Raw genomic sequence first — 20,425 nt, forward strand, 5'->3', positions numbered from 1 at the left:
AGTGTCCATATTAATAATTTATACATCTCCATAAAATTTCTCAGAAGTTTACACATGTTGGTAAGATTCTTGATTAATTCTTAAGAAGAAAACAAGGAGGTTTACAAAACACATTCTAGAGCAAACTCCATGTTTACACTGATACAACTGCTTAAAATGTAAAAAGAATGAGGTTCTACTGAATCTGTTATTAATTTGTTTCATTTAGTAGAACAAAAAATGATGGTCATCAACAAAAAATGATGGTCATCAATAACAGGTCTCCTGTGAATACATTAAAATTGTAAATGATTTCTTCATAGAATGAGATAAATTTGTTCAATCATTTTCTGAATATTGCTATCAGAACTATTACTAACTCAGACACTGCACAGCTTATTAAGTAAAATCTGACATTAGTGAATTAATCTAACAATTCACACAGGAAAAACCAAGTAAATTTAGAATTTTCCCAAATTAGGCAAGAGAGGGTAGCATGATGTAGTTGACAGAAAGCTGCACTTAGAATTAGGAAATTTTTGATTCAACTACGTCTTACTAACTGACCTGAACTTATGCAAGTCATCCTCACTAAGTCTGTTTCCTCATTTGTAAAATGAAAGGGTTGGAACTTATGATCTCTATGAATTCTTCTAGTTCTAAACACATGATCCTATAATAGGGCAAAAGTATGACTTTTAGGTCACATACCTTAAAAAGACACTGTGAACACTCCACTGACCCCATAATTGAACAGGGGGAAGAGAGTGGGTAAGGTTGCATTTGGATATTGTATAGTATATTTAATGACTCCAAGCTTCTATCTAAAAGAAAATTTTCATTTTTAACACTAATATTCCCATTATTAATGGGAATTAATTGACAAGTAAAACAGTCTCTAAGGAATCAAAACTTCCAAGTCAATTAAAGGGCAACATAGAGAAATGTGACAGGAATAAAAAGCCTATAGCATATTCTCATTTTTCTTTGCATAACTTTGGAATAGTTATGCAAACTGAGTAAGGGAACAATAGGTTCACAATTCCAAACTGCACTGTAATTGACATTAAGTCATAAAATCTAGGGTAAACTTTATGGGAAGACATGCACAAAAAGGCATGATGGGTTGTGGTTTGTTTTACTGAGGGAATTCATTTTAATAAGATCACAGATCCAATGAAATATGAACATGAAATACATTTTTATTGTTATTATTAAAATCATAGGGGCTAAAATTAAAGAAAACTTATGAAAAATAGAAGACTATAAAAAAAATAATTTCCCAATTACAGTGAAAAAACAGTTTAGAAATCAATCCTAGTAGACAAAAGATAAAAGCAAAGCATGTTAAATCACTTAAGAATTAGAGGTGGTTGCAACCAATCTAAGAAACCTAAAGATAAACTGAAAAGATAGAAGAAGCTTTGATACACTTTTAAGTGATCCAATTTAATCTCATCACTCTCTCATGGTGACATCACTATATTTCCTTTAATACCTCTCTTACAAACTGATCCTAAACAGGAATCTGATTATTTTTCTACTTCCCAATTGTCACTTCTGACTCATATCTTGTTGTCATCCCTAAGCAATCTCTCTGCCTATGAAGTTTATTCTATCCAAATATCTTTGGAAATTATCTACTAACCTCTACTCAGCTACCAGACCCAGACACTGTCCTTACACTAGGGAACTTTATTATACACATCGAAGTGCCCTCAAACATTCTAGTTTCTAAATCTCTTCAAACTCCCATGACCCACTCTTTCAAACAACCAAACTATTTCACCATCATCCACAAATGTTCCACTCTGATGATTATAAATTCTAAAATTCCTTTATTCTGATTCTTAAACCTAAATTGTTATATCAAAGTTATCTATTATTATGATGTTTAAAATAAAACTCATTATGTCTACCCAAAAATCTACCTCCCTTTTGAACTTACCCATATCTCTCAAGGGCACCAATATTATCTTTCTAGTCATTCAGATTAAAAATTCCAGAACCTGATACATTGATTTTTAGGAGACTATCATATTCTGTAATTCAAAGCCAAAGAGTCTCTTTTATCCCAAGTATTTCCTTGAAATAAAGAAAAAAACCCACTTCTTTTAAACAGTCATGAATGACTTTGTTTCAAAGAGAAACTGGGGACTGTTAAAAGTGCATTTCTCCATCTGTAATGCCTAATAAAGACATAAGTATTGATGGAATAGTTCTAGAGACTATCTATCCAACCAGGTTATCATGGTCTGAACAATAAGGATTCTTAAACCATTTAGATGTTCTCGTGTAGATTATTAAATCATACTATTTTGAGTGATTATAGATTTCAATTTAAAAGTTTTGCAGTGTTCCCAGAATGAATGTATTCAAGTTATGTGAGTTGACTGTCTTGTTAATAAATTCTAATAATAGATATGTGCCTGTACAAAAACGCACACACACAATGAAGTTTGCCATAATTAATTTTTAAAAATTAATCCAAAATCTTTATGGGTAACTCCTTAAGAACTCCATCTCTATTAAGGCAGTTAGAAGGAGTATACATAAACAGAGAGTATGGGTATAAGTTGACTTTGATTTGATATGGAATATAGCAGGAGGTAAAAATACTTAGAATATATACAGTATACATAGGTTATATGTTACATAACTTATGTTATAATAAGTACTGTAGGAACAGAAAGCTTTTGGCAATGCATATGACAATCTCATTATCAATGGGGACATCTCTGGAACGTATACTGCCAAGGTTCAGAAAAGTCTTGCACAGCATTCAAAACTTCATTTGTGGTATCTGATTGTTCCACGTGGATGGGATGGTGTGGTGCTGGCTAGTGGAGTATCTGTATTTTCTTAGTGTTGTTAAGCCCAAATTAGCACAAACAGTAGAGAATTGATTTATACTTTCATGCATCTCAGCTTTGGAGACTTCACTAAGTGTACAAACAACAAACAAAAAATCATGTACCCACAATCCCCTCTACCCTTTAGTTCTGGCTTGTAGCATTTTCAAGCTGAAGAATTTACCATCAATGTTACTTTGATTCCATGCTTGTCCTCATTGAAAGTATTTGAATGCCAAATGTATGCTTGCCAAAAAACTCATTTTTTGGAGAACTCAAACAGGTAGAGTTACAAGATTGTCAGAAAAAAGCAATACAAGAACACTCTTAAGAGTAATAGTTAAGATATATTGGTCAACCAGCCATCAGGGGAAAGGGGTGGGGGAGAAGAGGGGAAAAGTTGTCAATGCTGAAAAATTACCTATGCATATATCTTGTAAATGAAAAAGCTATTAAAAAAGAGTAATAGTTAAGATAAAATAATATTTAATACTTAATAACTAAGTATTAAATGATATTAAGTATATAAACAATTAAGTATTACTTAATACTTAAGTAACACTCTTAAGCAATACAAGAACACTTTCTCTTTAAGAACTTTAGAATCAATTGTATGACCTGGGAGACAATGTCACAGAACAACCCAGCATGGTGTGCCCTCATCAGAAAAAGTGCTGTGCTCTAGAAGTAAAGCAGAATGGAATTAGCCCATAAGAAACATGAGATGTGACAAGTTAGAGAAGCCAAACCGAATGCTCATAGGGACTACTTGTGTCCAACCTGCGGCAGAGCATTCCAAGCTCGTACTGGTCTGATCAGACATAGTCAGATACTCTGTAACACAACTCTAACGTAATGATGTCATTTTGATCCTCTTTGAGAATAAAGGAAAACAACAAACTGACCAACCACACCAATAGAAAATAAGAAAGGATTACTTTTAACTAGGAAAAACTTCATGGATATTCATGCTATTTAAGCTATTATGCACAATTCAATTTATACTAATACTTTGAAACCCTCATATGATTTTTTACATTCATTTATGTTAATTGTATTTGAATAGCAAATTCCTTGGATGTAGGAGTACATTTTGGACAAAAGTATCAAGATCCTTTCAACCTTAATCTATGATTCATCTGAGCTAATAATCTAAAATGTTCTCAAAAACAGAGAAGTCTCTGTTCTTGTTTTCTTTTGGTGGGTTTGGGAGTTAGGTCAATTCTGAGAGCAGCAGTGTAAGGGGGAAAAAAAAAAAAAAGCTTAATTCCAGCAAATAAAAGAACTCAGCTATTCCTCTGTTCTTCACTTTTGCTGTCTTAATCAAAGCAGCCAACAATTCAGCAGATAACTTTTATTTTTGTTTCATAAACAAAGATGAGATGGAAAAAAGTGCTAGAACTGGAATCCAAGTACTTGATTAGAATAGAGATGTCTTGCCATCTGTGGAATCTTGGACAATTTACTAAATCTCTCTGGCTATTAATTTCTTCATCTATAAGCTAGGTGAGCTTTGAATTCTTTTGCATCTATCAATCTATAAGCATACTATTTTAAGTACAGTGGAGCCCAGATAGATAAAAGAACTTACTGAGTGCCATAAATCAACTAGCAGATATTAGAATTGAACCCAGGTAATTTGTCTCCAAATATAGAATTTTTTCACTATACAAGGTATAATCCCTTTCCCATATGACAGCCTTTTAAATATATGCAACAGCTATTTTATCTCCAATAAATCTTTTTTTCAAATCCCTCCCTCTATATATCATAAAACTAGATTTCCTAACCCTTTATCCAATATAGATTAGCCTCCTCTGTACAAGTGCCAGTTTGTAAATATCCTTCTACAGAGTCGTAGAAAAGATAATTATATCAACTAGAGGCAGGTCACTCATCTGCCACAGAAAAAAACTCCAGCAAAACCCTGAAGTTCACACTAGACTAAATAACAAAGAAATCAAATGAAAAACCAAATGCTACATAAAAATAGTACAAAATACTATTATTAAAAAATCAGCCAAAAATCCACTAGAAAAAGAAAAGCACTTTTTGTCCCTGTACTCCCAGAAAATACAGAGTATAAAGAGAGAGTGACTAGAGATGAGACATTTGTAGCTTACAATGCTCTGTGTCCAGAGACACTAAGATTGAAGAGCTCCTTTGAGAAAGCCTCAGGGTGGTCAGAAAGTCCCAGGTGGGAGACGCTAGAAGTCTCAAGGAATAGAAAAAGGCAGCATACAATGTAGTATATAGCTTAGTGCTATGGCACCAAGAACAGGACAACTCAGGCCTAGAGATTCTGAGGTAATTAACTGTACTGGGATACAAGAGAAGGCCCTGAATATTTACCACTTTCAACTACAAAGGGGGGAGGGGGGAGGTTTCCTAACTCCAGGAAGCAGATATCTGCACAGAAACCCAGAAGATCCAAAAAAAGACTAAGCAGATACCACCAACATAATCCTAAAAGGCAACAGTTAATGAAATCTGATTCTGGAATAAACCCCTAAGTTAGCAACTAAAGATATGGGGATAAGTAAATCAAAAGAAAATACAACCCAGTATAAAAAGCCATTGCAAATACAGCTCCAATAAAGTTATAAGCAGAATCTCAAAGGGGGAAGGGGTAGGAGGTTAAGAGTTATGTGAATACTTAGGAAAAAATAAGCAGAGAGATTAAAAAAATTAAACAAAAGTCTTAGAGTCAAGATTTATAAAAAACTTAGCAGAGAAAGTAGTAAACTTTACTCAAGTTAGTGAAAGTGATAAATCTTAACCAAACAGACTCCCTGAAAAGTAGAAGAGACAAAGAGCCAGTCAATAAACATTTATTAGATACCTACTATGTGTCAGGCACTGTACTAAGTACCTGGTAGGAAAAAGAATGGGTCCCCTGGGTCCTCTGCTAAAATAGAGAATCTGGGAGAAGCTTTCCATTGTTCACCTTCCACTCCCTCCAAAATAAGAAGGAGAAGCCCCAGGGATAGGGGATTCGAAGATAGTGTGATTTTCAGCACTGATGTGATCTTGCAAGAAGATAAGTTTCTGAAAATGATAAAGAAGTCTAAAAGAACAATCAGATAAAAACTGATCAAGTGGGTGTTCCATCTTCAAAAATATAATACGAGACAGCAACAACAAAAATTAGAACAAGTTTAATTGAATATAAAAAATATAAAGGAGTTTAGCACAGAAAGATCATTCAATGTAAAAAAACTAATCTAGAAAACAAGATAAATTTTAAGAATCATGAATTTCTGAGAACTACAATAAAAAAAAAAAAAAGAAAGAAAGAAAGAAAGAAAAGAAAGCACTGACACAAGAAACCATAAATGAAAATTCTCCCTTAAAAGTAAATCTGGGGGCAGCTAGGTGGCGCAGTGGATAGAGCACCAGCCTTGAATTCATGAGGACCGGAGTTCAAATCTGTCTCAGACACTTAACACTTCCTAGCTGTGTGATCCTGGGCAAGTCACTTAACCCCAGCCTCAGGGGGGAAAAAAAATAAATCTGTCATAAAAGGGGAGGGAGGAGCAAAATCAACAATAAGGAAATATGAATTATTAATAAATATTAATAAGGAAAAATAAAGAAAGACTAAAACACCAAAGAACTTGGGAGAAGGAAAAAAGTTACCTGTAGAAGCAAACAAATCAAGAAGGAAGATATTACAGAGAAAGAAAGATACCTGAACCAACAATGGAAGAGAGAGAACAATTCTGTGAATTTCCAGACCAGCACTAAACCACAAGCAGAAGAATATTCCTGCATGACTCAAGAGAAATCTTGAATGAAAAGAAGAATTGGCAGAATTTATGGTCTGGCATAGGAGAATAATTGGGACTACAAATATAGTGAAGTGAAAGATAAACTGGAAGAAAAGGAAAAAAGCAATTAACATTTTCTAAGCCCCTAAACTAAGAAGATAAGGGTTAAAGTTTTACCACTGACATATATTGGCTATGTGGTCCTAGAAAAAGTAATTTAAAGTCTCTGATGCTCTCTGGGCCAATGGTGTCAAACTCACATAGAAACACATCCTGATGCCAGGCATTGACTTAGAATCCCACAGATTCACATTACCTAAGTTTTATTATATTTTTTATATTTTGTCATACATTATAAATTACATGTCAATCTGTTACAGGACTCGCTGGGGAGTTTTCCAGGCACATAATCTGTAGAGGATTTTTAAAAAGAATCTTTACTAGTAGAAGAAGTTTTCTCACCTGAATGTTCCTTGATCTGATAAAATCACAGACACATCTTTATTCCCATAATCATTAAAAGATAAACTTCAGGACTACATAATCATTTTCTATTGAATATCAGAAATATAACTACCATGAGGCCAATGAGATTTCAGTGTATAAATGTTTTGGTTTTAAGAGTTAACATTTTTCTCAATTAAACATTGTAATTATATCTTAAGCAGGTAGGTGGCACAGTGGATAGGGTTTATACCTATTTTTTAGGTATAAAAGGAAAGAGGCAAACAGATTAAAGATTTCAGGATTTGCCAAGGTTTATCAGTAAGTCTGTTATTTGATTAAGGTTTATCTTAGTTGGTTAAGGTATATCTAGAGTCTGAAGCCCTCTTTGAACTGAGATCTTGCTGACTCAATGCCCAGAGTTCTATTTCAGCGCCTCAATCCTAGCTAGTTTTTTTTCTGATCCCAAGGTCAGTTTGTTTTTTTTGTTTGTTTGTTTGTTTTTTTATCTTATCACTGTCTCTCATGTAAGACTTACAATCTGGAAACTGAGGCTTGGGAATAATGATTTGCCCAACTTGCATATCAATATAGCTCAAAGAATTCAAATCAATTCATAGCAACTATAGGTCTATAGGTGGAAGGGTTTAAGAACCATCAATTTCTCATTTGTTAAATAAAAAAATTGAAAAACAAAAAGATGAAGTGACTTGCCCAGGATTATATAGCTAATAAGTGTCTGACCAAGGACCCAAACCTATGTCTTCTGACTCCAAGTTCCCAGCTCTTTTCACTACAACATATTTTGTGGATATGAAAGTTATTAATCAAAGAATTTTTTAAAATCATATTCCTTTTAAATATTCCTGTGTCTTGAAATATATGCAAAATTGTAACATAAATTTTGGAGGAAAAATCTCATAATAAAGCAATCCTTCAAGCAAAAAATATCCTAAATATTGAAACATATAAAATTTTATACAAATATGTAGGTTGCTTTCTAAAAATCTGAACTTTAAATTAAAAGCATGGACATATAACTGGTGTAACAACTATTTAAATTATATCAAGCATAGCTAATAATACCTAATAAAAATAAGTAAATTATTTTTGAGAGTATCTAATAAGCATTAATTGCTTACATAAAACACAAACATTAAAAACCTTTATATCCTAGTCTGGACTTCAAGATCCCTTCTTTTGATGAAGAAAAGAGAATCTATCCTAGTAGAGAAACATTTCTTTCCCACCAAAGGGATAGATTAAAACTTATCCATTAAGCTTTATTTAGCTGAGAAACCACTATAAGTTAATTAGTTAAAGGCCATATTTTCAGCCCAGGTCATAAATTGAGACCACTTTCCCCCAGAGATCATTTAAGTTAATGAAGAGGACACAATAGAAGAGACAAGCTTAAGCAGAGTAATAAAGGTCACCAAAACAGACTAAGCATATTTCAACGCCTTCTTTGAATAGCAAGGTGTTCCAGGTAGGAGACAACCAACCATTCAACAACTAGTATACAACTACACATGAAAGATACTTTTGTTTTCTACTGAATAAGGTATTTCACAAAAAGATTCTAAAGCACAACAACTTACTACAGACATAATTCAAGTTAAAAAGGAATTCCAAGTTTCTTAGTTATATTTTGTGGATAAAGAAGTATTGACTTTAAAATAAACACAAATAAACATTTCTAAAAAAAGAAAAAAAGAAAAAAAAAGAAAAGAAAAAAGAAAATCCTAAAATGTTTTGCAATTGTTTCCTTAAAGAAATGCTCTCCTAAATTCTCCTTACCTTGAAGTGAAACCACCATGTTAATTTGTCAACTTTCATTTTCTAAAGAAAAAGATTAGTAGAATGAGAAATCCCAAAAGGAAAGAAGTACTATCATTTGGAAACAAATTACATAGAAAATTTGCATTTATTCAAAAGAATAAAACATGCTGATAAAACCCTAATGATAATTTGTTTAAAGAAATAAAACTCACTACATTCCATACCTCTCCAATTATGAAATCTAATTATTAGACTGAAAGTTTATTCCTCAAACTGTTACTTCTAAGACACAAACATCAATGGTTGCAGCACTTAATTCATTCCCAGTATGAATGTTAAATTTAGTATTTACTGAGAGATTGATTGAAAATGGTTTTTCCAAATAAAAACACAAAGAATAACAATATACTTTTCCTTTGAATCCTAGCATATATTAAATGTATCTTATATGTATTATATTTAAAGCCCACAAAAGCTCTTTAATAGTTTAAATATAGAAAACAATAGTGTATGTTTCTGTACATTATTAAAAGCTATAACTTTTAAAATAAAACAGATAACCTAAATATATAACTTTATTATATTCATTCAGACAATATTGCAAAAAGTCTCATAAAATGAAAGCCTATTATCACTCAAAATAGTATGGCTTAATCTACACAGGAAAATGTAAGTGAATGAAATGTACCTATTGTTCAAAATAAGACATCTAGTTGGATAGACAACCTATACAGCCATGGTCAGTAAAATGCCCTAGGCATTGTAAATGGGAAAATGCATAGTACATTCAACAACCTCAAGCTCTTTGAAATAAAAAGCCATTTACAGGTTTGGTTTTTTTTAAATTCTGGCTTTTCATTTCATGAGAAACTTAGGATAAGTGATGCTCTATGGCTATAAATCATAGAAGTGATACAATTTGAGCCTAATGGTAAGATCAACAGTCTAGCCATCTAGGTGAGGTACAGAATTAAGATGGGGTAGTAGAATAAGTGTACTTGAAGAGTTATCATCCATATGTATGTTGAATCTTAATCACCGAAAAGCTAAAATTTTAGGTGAGCCAAAGAACACTGGAGAGTTGCGGATTGGATCTAAATCAAGTCTGAAAACATTTATTTAACTTAATACGTGCAAGGAAAATCAAAATCTAGAAGGTCAAAAAGCAGAGCCAAGAGGGTAATAAAAGATGCCCCCCCTTACAATAAAATGTGTGTGTGTGTAAGAGAGAGAGAGAGAGAGAGAGAGAGAGAGAGAGAGAGAGAGAGAGAGTGTAAAGTATTAGACTGAACAGTTAATCCTCAAACTGTTACTCCTAAGATACTAATGTCAATTGTTGCACCAATAAATTGGAGATAAACTTGAGATGAGATGATCTCAAAAGGAAGACTAACATTAAACAAGATGGAAAAAGCTGCTTCTTAAAGAAAGCAATATTTTAGTTAAAACTTGAAGAAAGTTAGAAAACCAAGGAAGCATAAATGAGGAAGTAGGGAATTCTAGACATGTAGGCACAGCCTATGAAAATTCTAGAGTTGGGAAATATAGCTTTTTTCCTACATGGAAAAACAAGAAAGTAGGATTCACAGTATTTCAAAATGCATTAGAGTAAGGTGTTAAAGAATATTAGAAAGTGTTGAATGAAGAAGCCCTCAGAGGAGCTACCTCTCTGACCTGGACTACATAGTTGGACCAGTTCCAAATCAGTTGTAGCCAGGCTTGTGAAATTCCCTTATGCTGCACCTGGAGCCTACTGTTCTGACCAAATATCACCACTCCCCTGTCTCTATAGCTTTTCATATGAACTTTTCCTTATTAAGCAAAATAGCTTGTATAACATGTATTAACGCCAAGTTGTGCATTCCATGAGACTCCTCCTTGCTTACAACTTATTTACACTCTATCCTTTCGGTCCATTATGGGCACTTCAGGACTTATATACTGTGAAACGTCCTGAATTACAGTAATTCCTTTGCCTCGATTTAAAGATAAGAGCTTTTGCTACTTTGGTATTCATCTTATTTCACATTGAAAAAAATTATGAAGAAAACCAGGTTATAAAAAGCTTTAAAAGCCAAAAGATTATACATAGGGTATCCCAAAAGTCTTTATATCCTCATAAGAATGAGGAATTAAATACTCCTAAATACATAGGAAGCAAATTTTCATGACTGGGCAGATAGTGGTGCCCTAAATAGTAATAGGGAAATTAGGAAGAGGAGAGAATTTAAGAAGAAAAGATGAGTTCAGTTTTGAACACAGGGAATTTAAAGAATATTTAGTTTGAGATTTGAGTTGAAACACTGGAGGAGGCTAGAATTAGGACCGGATAAATAGATATGAGGATCACTTGAATAAAGATGATAATTGAATTCATGGGAGCTGATGAAATCAAATATAGGACAGAGCCTTGAAAGCTACTCATGGTTGTTGGGCATTCCCTAGATGAAAATCTAACAGAAGACAAAGATAAGGTCAGACCAGTAGGAGGCGAATCAGGAGAAAGCAATGTCATCAAAGTCAGAAAGGAAGAGAGTAGGGGCAGCTAGGTGGTGCAGTGGATAGAGCACAGGTCTTGGAGTCAGGAGAACCTGAGTTCAAATCCAACCCCAGACACTTACCACTTCCTACCTTGTGATACTAGGCAAGTAACTTAACCCCAAATGCCTCAGGGGAAAAAAGAGAGAGAGAGAGAGAGAGAGAGAGAGAATAGTCAAATGGAAATAAAATGATAACCCCTGCCCCAAAGCAGAAGAGGTCACTCAAGAAGGATGCAGAGTGAGAAGAAAGGGAAAAAAAAAAAAAAATCAGAGTTAGCAATTAAGAGAACACTTATAATCTTTGATAGAGCACTAAACAAAGTTACAGTATACTTCTAAAAAGTAGCACAGCAGATAACAGCCAAATGATATTTTATGACCAAGAAACAAATTAGGTTAGCACATAAGAATAACTAAGAAACAAAGCAGGTTGTCCACATAAGAAAAGGAAGGAAAAAACAGGTGAGCTGATCACACTCTTGGGTCCTAAAAAATTCTCAGAATAGTGGGTGAACAACCTGAAAATCTATGGGATCATTTACAAGAGACATATAGGGATGTGATATGCACTGTTACAGAAAGTCAAAGAAATCACTGTTCTATTAAAGTATATCAAAGATGACTAAATTTCTTCAAAACTTTATTAAATTAATATTATTCTTGATTAAACTCTCTCAGAGTAGTTTATAGCTTATAACTTAACTTGCAATCTAAGCTTTATGTAGAATACATATTAATCTCAGGCTTGAAAGGGGTTACCTTATCAGTTTTTTTATTTTAAAAATCAAAAGTAGATTTATTAACTTATATCAATAGCCTTAGGGGAAAAAAAAGTGTGATGTGGCTAATTTTCCAGAATACTTCTTAATCTTTGAGAATAACCTGAAATTCCTTCCTACCAAGCTATGTTTTAAATAAAACAATAAAAATTACAACAAATTATTACTCTCATATTTTCAGTCAAATTGAAAGAAAAGTTAATTTTCTCACTTCTAAAATTTAAATCATCATTCTATCTAAGAACTATTTTTGAAGCAAAAGAACTGAACTTCTAATCCTGCTAGTGATGAACTGTAATTACTAAAACAAAGATTTCCAGTTTTGAGTGTGTGCTTAAAATACTTTATAAACATTCAGCAAAAGAGGGTTATTTAAGCAGCTTATTTTAAAAATACTTGGCACAAAAATTACGCATATGTGAACATTAGGGCACTCTATTTGAAACTTTTACAACCTCATGTCATGCTTTTGCATGGCAATTGCAGTCAAATTCTGATATTTATGATGTACACATCTCCTTGCAATTTTAAGTTTCAAATTACCTAGACAAGCAGATTATTATTTCAAAAGATATATTACCATTATGTCCTTTGACCCAGCAATACCACTATTAGATCAATTTCCCAATGTGATCAGGGAAAAAGAAAAAGAACTTATATTCTAAAATAATTACAATAGCTCCTTTGGGGGGGAGGGAAGAAATGGAAATTGAGGGGATGCTCATCAATTGAGGAATGGATAAACAAGTAGTGGTTTATGATTGTTTATGATTGTGATAAAATACTACTATGCTGCAAGATATAATGAGCTGGATGATTTTAGAAAAATATAGAAGGGGCAGAGACAAGATGGAAGAAAGTCAAAACAGGTCTCCAAGCTCTTAAGTCTCAAGGTTTTAAAGTAAAAAAATATGGAAAGACTTGCATGAAATAATGAAAATGAATGAGCAGAACCAAGAGACAGTGTACACAGTAATAACTATACATTTGAAGAACTGTGGAGATCAAGTTATACAGAATATTAAAAATACTCAAACTACAAAAGACCATGAAGATACTATCCAATTCTAGGATAGGAAGTGATAAATAGAAGTATGCACACTACGGTTTTACATATATTTATAAATTTGTTTGAAATGGTAACCTCTATTTAGTGAGGGGTGGGAAGGGAGGAAACAGTTTGAAATTTAAAATTATAACCAAAAAATTTAATTTAAAAAAAAAAAAAGTAATTAAAGTCATCTAAGGTTCTTTCAAACCATTACAATATACATAATAATTTTTCTTTAGACTATGATTAGCAATACAAGAATTATTATTTGTTTTAAAAATTAGCGAACTGGGGATTTAATTGTGATTCATTGATGGCTTCAAAGCTAATGTTTTTCTGAGCCAAACCAGAAAATGTTTCCTCAGTTTAAGTCCTACACTGTTTCCACTTTAGCAACCTCTCTATATATGCTCAGAAACACAATTAAATTTATTTCTAACAAACATAAAAACGTCACTTGAAAAAATATTAATAAAGAGAATGACAAGGACTTTACAGAATATCTAAATTTCATCAACACAGCTTATGTCATAAATTTTAAAAAAATATTTGACTTCTCTTATATAAATTGATGATCATATATTCTGAGAAAATGTACACATACAAATTCCTACCATGTTTCTCAAACAATTTGTGTCATAACACCCTTCCTCTCATCTTCTGAAGGATAAGGAACATAATTAAAAGAAATCATCAGTTTGAAAACAAATACAAACTTCATTACAAGCTATTTTTAACAACTTCAATGGCAAAAAAAAAAAGTGTTCATAATCTTTAAGCATACTAGAGTACTACAGAAAAAGAAGAAGAAAAAAAAACTCATTCAAATAAAAATCACACAGCGTCCATTCATGTCAAACTTTACTATTATTCTTCAAGTCACATAGATATTCTTTCTCAGGAAGGTTAAAAGTTCACAACTAGAACTATTATTTATATTTTAATTTTAATTGAATATTTATTCATCCTACTATTCTAACAAAAAAAACCTTTCCTAATTCAATTCCTCCTACTAAAATACAAGATATTTTTGCTTTGTGCTACTAAAGATATTGTAAATATATATTATCCACATATACTTATAGGGAAAAAAAGCAGAAGAAAGGGAAATGATCTAAATAGGTCTGACTGACTATAATACCCGAATGAAAAAAAATATGATCTACTAGTCTACTACTACAAAATCTTTAAAACACAAATAATAGCCTTACTCTATCTGAATGTTGGTATTATAAAATTTGAAGTTCTGAAAAGAATAGTATTATGTAAGTAGATATTAGATATCCTTTTGGATTTATGTGTAAAAATTAATGTAAAATTTAACTTTAATTTTTATCTATTACAACTATTTTGGTAAAACAGTTACAAGATACAGTAGGTAAACTATTTATCTTGGAGTCAGAATTCACTTTGATGAGTCCGGCACTTGCACAACAACTCACTTGACCCTTCTGTGCCTTAAGTTTTCTAACTTGTAAAATGGAAAGGCTAGGTTCAGTTAACCTCTGTGGTGCCTTTCAATTCTAAATCTAGGTGCTATCATTCCATAATTTCGTGCCTTATTTTGTTCATAAACCATATGCATCTCAACAATGTCCGATTTTATTTCTCTACTTTTATTTTATTTACAAAGTATAAAAGTTTGCAAAAGTTTGTCTTATTTTGGAAGGAGTTGAACCACAATGGATAAAGAACTGTATTCCGAGCCACAAAGATTTGGATTCAAGTTGCACCTTTGACAAAGATGATCTTTATGACCTATAACAGTTGGTCTTTCAGGGTCCTAAGCAAGTTTTCTAAAGCATCATGAAAAATTGCTGAGCTGTACTGGCAAGGATGGTTTTTACAAAGACCTCCCAATAACAATAAAATCCACGGCATGTTCAATCTCCTTTCCTATATTTTCATTCCAGGCCTATGATATCATTCTAGAGGCATTTCCAAGTAGGATGCAAATGGAATCTGAAGTCTACAAATTTTTAGTCTTAAGACCTATCTGGGCATCCCCTGAAGTTTCATGACTTTGCAGAGATAATATGTAAAAATCAAGAGACAAAATCTGAACCCAAGTTTTCCTGACAAGTTTTTCCTAACAATTTTATCCTAAATCTCTCAAAAATTATGATCATAAATTGATTTAACTGAATACGCTCAGTAAAAATGCTAAAGATATACTTTTTGTAAAAATCACAATTTATAATTTAAAAAAAAATAAGGCATCATTAAAACTTTTCAAATATGCTACCTTTAAAACACTTAACAATTTCCCTCTCCCAACAGGTTATCTATCTAAATAAAATGGTACTTGTTAATATATAATAATATGAGATTATAAATATATTTTTAAATCATTGAAAAAAATAAAATTTTAAAACCTAACTAATCACTTACAATTTTCAAACTGCTAAACAATATAAGCTCTTGAAGGCTTTTTTCTCATTATAAAAGAGGACTGTGAATTGAAGTTTCATTTTGAAAAATGAGGTAGTGTAATAATACTTTCCTCAACCTGTTATAAAAAGGCAACAGTACAAATAAATGGAAACAAATGAGCAATTTTGAGTAACTAGAAGCAGAATAAATTTGAGTTTAAAAAATTTTTTTAAATATTTAACCTCAGCTAAAGTTTTAATATGTATTGCAAAAAGAAAAACATAAAATGAGAATAGATCACTATTATGACCAAGCAAGACCTACAGAATCACCAACTGTTTTCCCATAATCTATCTGCAAGAGTTTTAATTGAAGTTCTACTGCAAAACAGCCAGCTAACATGAGTCTCACCATTGTACCATTAAAGACATTTAAACACTCAAAACCTAATATATTTGAACCATAAATAAAATTCCAAGAGTTGTTTCTCAGAGGAAATAGGTGCTGTACTCATAAAATTAAGGCTATATAGAAGGTTTCTTTACTCATTATGTACCTTTTGGAAACAGTTCAATAGTAAACCTCAAGCCAAAGCAATGATGCATTTAAATCTAGTAATTACCAAATAAGGCAATGGACTGCAACAATAAAGCTAAGTGTCCCAGTTCAGTGCTAGGATCCTCAAATCTTACATCCTGCTCTAATACAATTAGTCTACAAAGAACTAATTACCTAATCGAGGGATCACAGTTTCACTGACATCTTACTTCCTCCAATAGCAATAAACACCAGTAAGCTAAGATAGCACCTAATTAGTTTGCTATATTACTGTTTACAAGGCAGTTTCAATTGATGATGCTTTCCATACATTCATTTCGTTTCAATGCATGCTTTCCTTACCAAAAGAAGCATCTCATATTTTATGGAATAGTGAGATATTTAATATAAATAATAATGGATTCATTATGGATATGCTGTACCCTAATAATTATTAACTGCAATGGGCAATTTAATTCATTTGATTGAATCATAAAACATTTAATTGATGAAGGGATTTTATTAATTTCTGGTCTGCAAACTACACACCATTTCCAGCCACACATGCACACATCATTCCTAAGTAGTAAATTTTTTTCACTATACTTAAAAGTAGGAAATTATACATTTTTCTTCAACAACTGACATTGGATAGGAAAAAATATTATGTACATCATGACTTTTCAGTCACAGATCACAATGACTCAGGTACCAATTAAGAAGACAGTTCAACTGTGGGCTTTTTTTGGAATCCCTCACATACGGATACATAAGAAACACATATAACAAAGTGCAAGCTATACAGACTCTGACAAATATAATAAATGTGGAAAAAAATAAATTGTAGCTAAAGCAGTGACTAAAATTATATCACTACAAATTTTTAATTTTCATTTATTACAAACAAGTTTGAAGAAATGATGGGAAAGAGGTCCAAGTTTTTAAGAGCAAATTCAATTGAACGTAAATTCAAAATATCTTAAATTGTCTATTATGAAACAAACCACTGGAAGAAAGGGAGGAATGAAGGGAGAAAAATAGTCCTGGTTCACCTTCTGATGATGTTTAAATTTAAAAGGGCAGCTAAATTGGCAAAAACTTAGCTGTAAAAAAAGCTATAATAAAAGTTTCTAATAAGACAACTCCATAAGAATCAGTATCAATAAAACCTTATATTATGAAATTAAGGCAATATTTTCTATAAAACAAACACTAAATCTTCTTCTTCATTCTTGGGAATGCCCAGAAATTAGAAAATCTATTTTCATTGTATTTATTTCTCATCTTACAGCTCAAAGGAAACAATCATATAAACAAATACTCATTTGCTTTTGAAACAAATGTTTTCGTTATCTATGAAATACTCAGAAAATTAAATTTGATGTACATGCGAAGAGGTCACAACAAATTATCATAAAGTTTTATTTTTGCCTTGCCAGGACTTTATTTAAAGCTCACTTAATGATAATACTGGTTTATACTTACCTGACTCTTGGCACCATCATTCGGTGTTGCACCATTAGTGTGTGGCAGATAGATGCCATCATTGTGAATACATCTTCACTGGCTGAATCCCTCCACACCATATTTAGTAGGGTGTTCGTCTGTTGTTTTGTATCCAATTTTTTTAGACATTCCTCTGTTATGTACTGCACAGATATTCTGCCATCTCCCTAAAAATCACCAGAAAAAAACATTAATCATGCTTTGTTAGAAATTAGTCAAAGTTTTTAGTTTATATAACATATTGTTAACCTTTAATCTCTCCCTCTCTAATAAATCATCATCACAGTTTATCAACGAATACAACTTTCTTCCAAACTTCCCTATTTCTGTTCCAGACAGCACCATTCTTCTAAATCATTCAGGTTCACAACTTTATAGTCATTATTGACTCCAAACTCTAACTCATCCTTAATCTTAAATGAGTTGGCAAGTCTTATTAATTCTACCTCAAAATAGTTCTCAAAATACATCTCTTTGACTCTATTAACACAACTTTTTATCTCTACTCACAGAACTACCATCCCAGTTCAGTGACCGCAGTCCACTTTTCTCTAGTCTTAATTCATTCCAACCCACTTTACACATTGCTGCCAAAGTTTTTCTAAAGCCAAATCTGACAATGGCATTCCGCTACTCAAGTTCTCATGACTTCCTATCACAGAAAATATAAACTTTCTTATTTGACATTTAAAGCCTCAACAACCTGAACTCAACTACTTTCCAACCATTATTCCCTCTCCCCATAGTTGGCAGTCGATCCAATTTTTTTTTTCCTGTTCTTCACACACTACAACTCCCATTTCCTGTCCACGTGCTTTTGTACTGGCTGTCCTCCATTCCTGAAATATACTGTTTTCACCTATAAAAATTCTTAGTTTTTTTCCAACATTCAGTCCAAATGCCACCTTCTACATGGAATTATTATAGATTCTCCCCAGTCATTGGTGCTTTTCTTCTCAAAATTATGTTGTATTTATTTTATAAATATCTTACACGTTGCTATATACAGGCACCTTGTCTCCCCTAACAGAAAATAAGTTCCTTGATGAAAAAGGCTGTTTCCAATTTTGTCCATGTACACACAGTACATAACACAGTGAGTGGAATGCTGTAGAAACTTTCATAAATGCTAACTTATAGGAGTCAATTTAATATTTTCTACTTCTAGATCTACAATACATAGCAAGGCTATTCTCCAAGTAGACAGATATACAGATATGTGTCTAACTCTCTTTTTTAAAAAATATAAATCCCTTTTTTTTATAAAGCCATATTACAGCAAACCAGCAGATATGAAACTGAAGAGAAATTCCATTGAAAATTCATTCAAGGATGAAGTTCCAAACAAAATATTATACTACAAAGGCTGAATTTTATATTAGGTCATTAGAAAATTTTCAAAATTCAAATGACAAAACAGAAAACAGTTTCAATTATCTTTTCTGGAAATATATTCAACAAAACTGGTCACTGTCTAATATGCTAATTGCACTGTCAATAATTTTATCACCATTACTACTTACATGACCTTCATGAAACCACTTAACCTCATTATAAGTGCTTTTGGCATTTTCTTCTATTTTAGGCTTCAAATAATAGTGTTTTTTGTGACATTTCTGGGTACATATAGCAAAAAAAGAATCTTTAATTTTCATTTTAGCTACACTCGGAGACAATGGTCACTGTTAATAATCTAATCTTCAAACATGAAAAAAATCTACACAGCTATATAATGTTAAAACTGGAATTTCTTTATTCAGAAAGCATTTTAACATTAAGAATTTATAGAACTTCCTTCTTTAAGGAAAAGTTATCCATATCCTAGCAACTTTTGAAGATTAAAGGCAAGATTGTATCTTTTTGAGGTGAAGAATTTAGGTAAGTTAGGTAAATATTATTATTATTATAACTATTATTAGCAATCTCAGAGCTAAGCAAAATTTTTCACTTATAATAGAGACATATATATATACTAAAATGATATTCTGATAATTAACCTCCTCAAAATGAGTAATTCTAAAGAAATAATTTATCCATTATAAGACTACATTTAGATATGTGATTTCACTGATTCCAGAGTTCCTTTCAATGATCTTGGCATGCCTATCCATTATATACCTTTTGTCTATGTCCCTTCTTTAAAGTGAGCTAATACAATGTAAGATTCTTCTTGATTTTTCCTACTATCAAGAGGGTACCAATGGAAAAAATCTCATTATTTACTTATCATTTTTTATCTGTACTATGGGACCAGTGACTTACTTTCTATCATATATTTCTTTAAGGATACTTTTACTCCTTTCTTATTGCAAGTTCCTATATAAATGATTTGTCCTACTCATCCCCATCAGTGCCTTCCAGGTCTATTTTTAGGACTAGAAGTATACTTTTAGAACTATACATAAAATATTTATCTAGTCCAAATAAAAATGTTTCACAACTACTGTAAAATAGCGATTTGAAAATAGCCCAATTTTTTAAATAGTCACCAAAAACATTTTTCACTCACACACACACACACACACACACACACACACACACACACACACACACGCATGCATGTGTGTGTGAGCAAGCTTTAGCTTTTCTAGGCAACCCCATAATGCTTACAGGTTTTGTCATCATGCTATCAATCTCTTCATCCTCATCTTCAGAGTCACTAGTAGAATCTTGACTGTTTGCACCAACAGTTGAAACAGGCAACTGAGAAAGAAAAGTCTGGAGTACTCTTAAATACACAAGTAGTCCTTCCTCAGAGAGAGTCCCTTTGTAAAACAACCAATTAAAACAATATCATTGAAATAACAAAACA

General features: G+C 32.1%; 1 protein-coding gene across 4 annotated transcripts in view; it reads right to left on the bottom strand.

The window, feature by feature from the left end:
* UBE3C (ubiquitin protein ligase E3C) overlaps window positions 1-20,425 on the bottom strand; it is a 169,985-nt gene that overhangs the window by 95,701 nt on the left and 53,859 nt on the right. For all 4 annotated transcript variants that reach the window (XM_074267316.1, XM_074267317.1, XM_074267314.1 and 1 more), the window contains exons 9-10: window positions 20,224-20,378; window positions 17,593-17,780 (exon numbers count right to left, since the gene is read on the bottom strand). In XM_074267316.1, coding sequence (XP_074123417.1) covers window positions 17,593-17,780; window positions 20,224-20,378 — 343 coding nt within the window. The remainder of the gene's footprint in view (window positions 1-17,592; window positions 17,781-20,223; window positions 20,379-20,425) is intronic.

Source organism: Sminthopsis crassicaudata, chromosome 5, assembly GCF_048593235.1.
Source record: "Sminthopsis crassicaudata isolate SCR6 chromosome 5, ASM4859323v1, whole genome shotgun sequence".
Classification (NCBI taxonomy): Eukaryota; Metazoa; Chordata; class Mammalia; order Dasyuromorphia; family Dasyuridae; genus Sminthopsis; species Sminthopsis crassicaudata.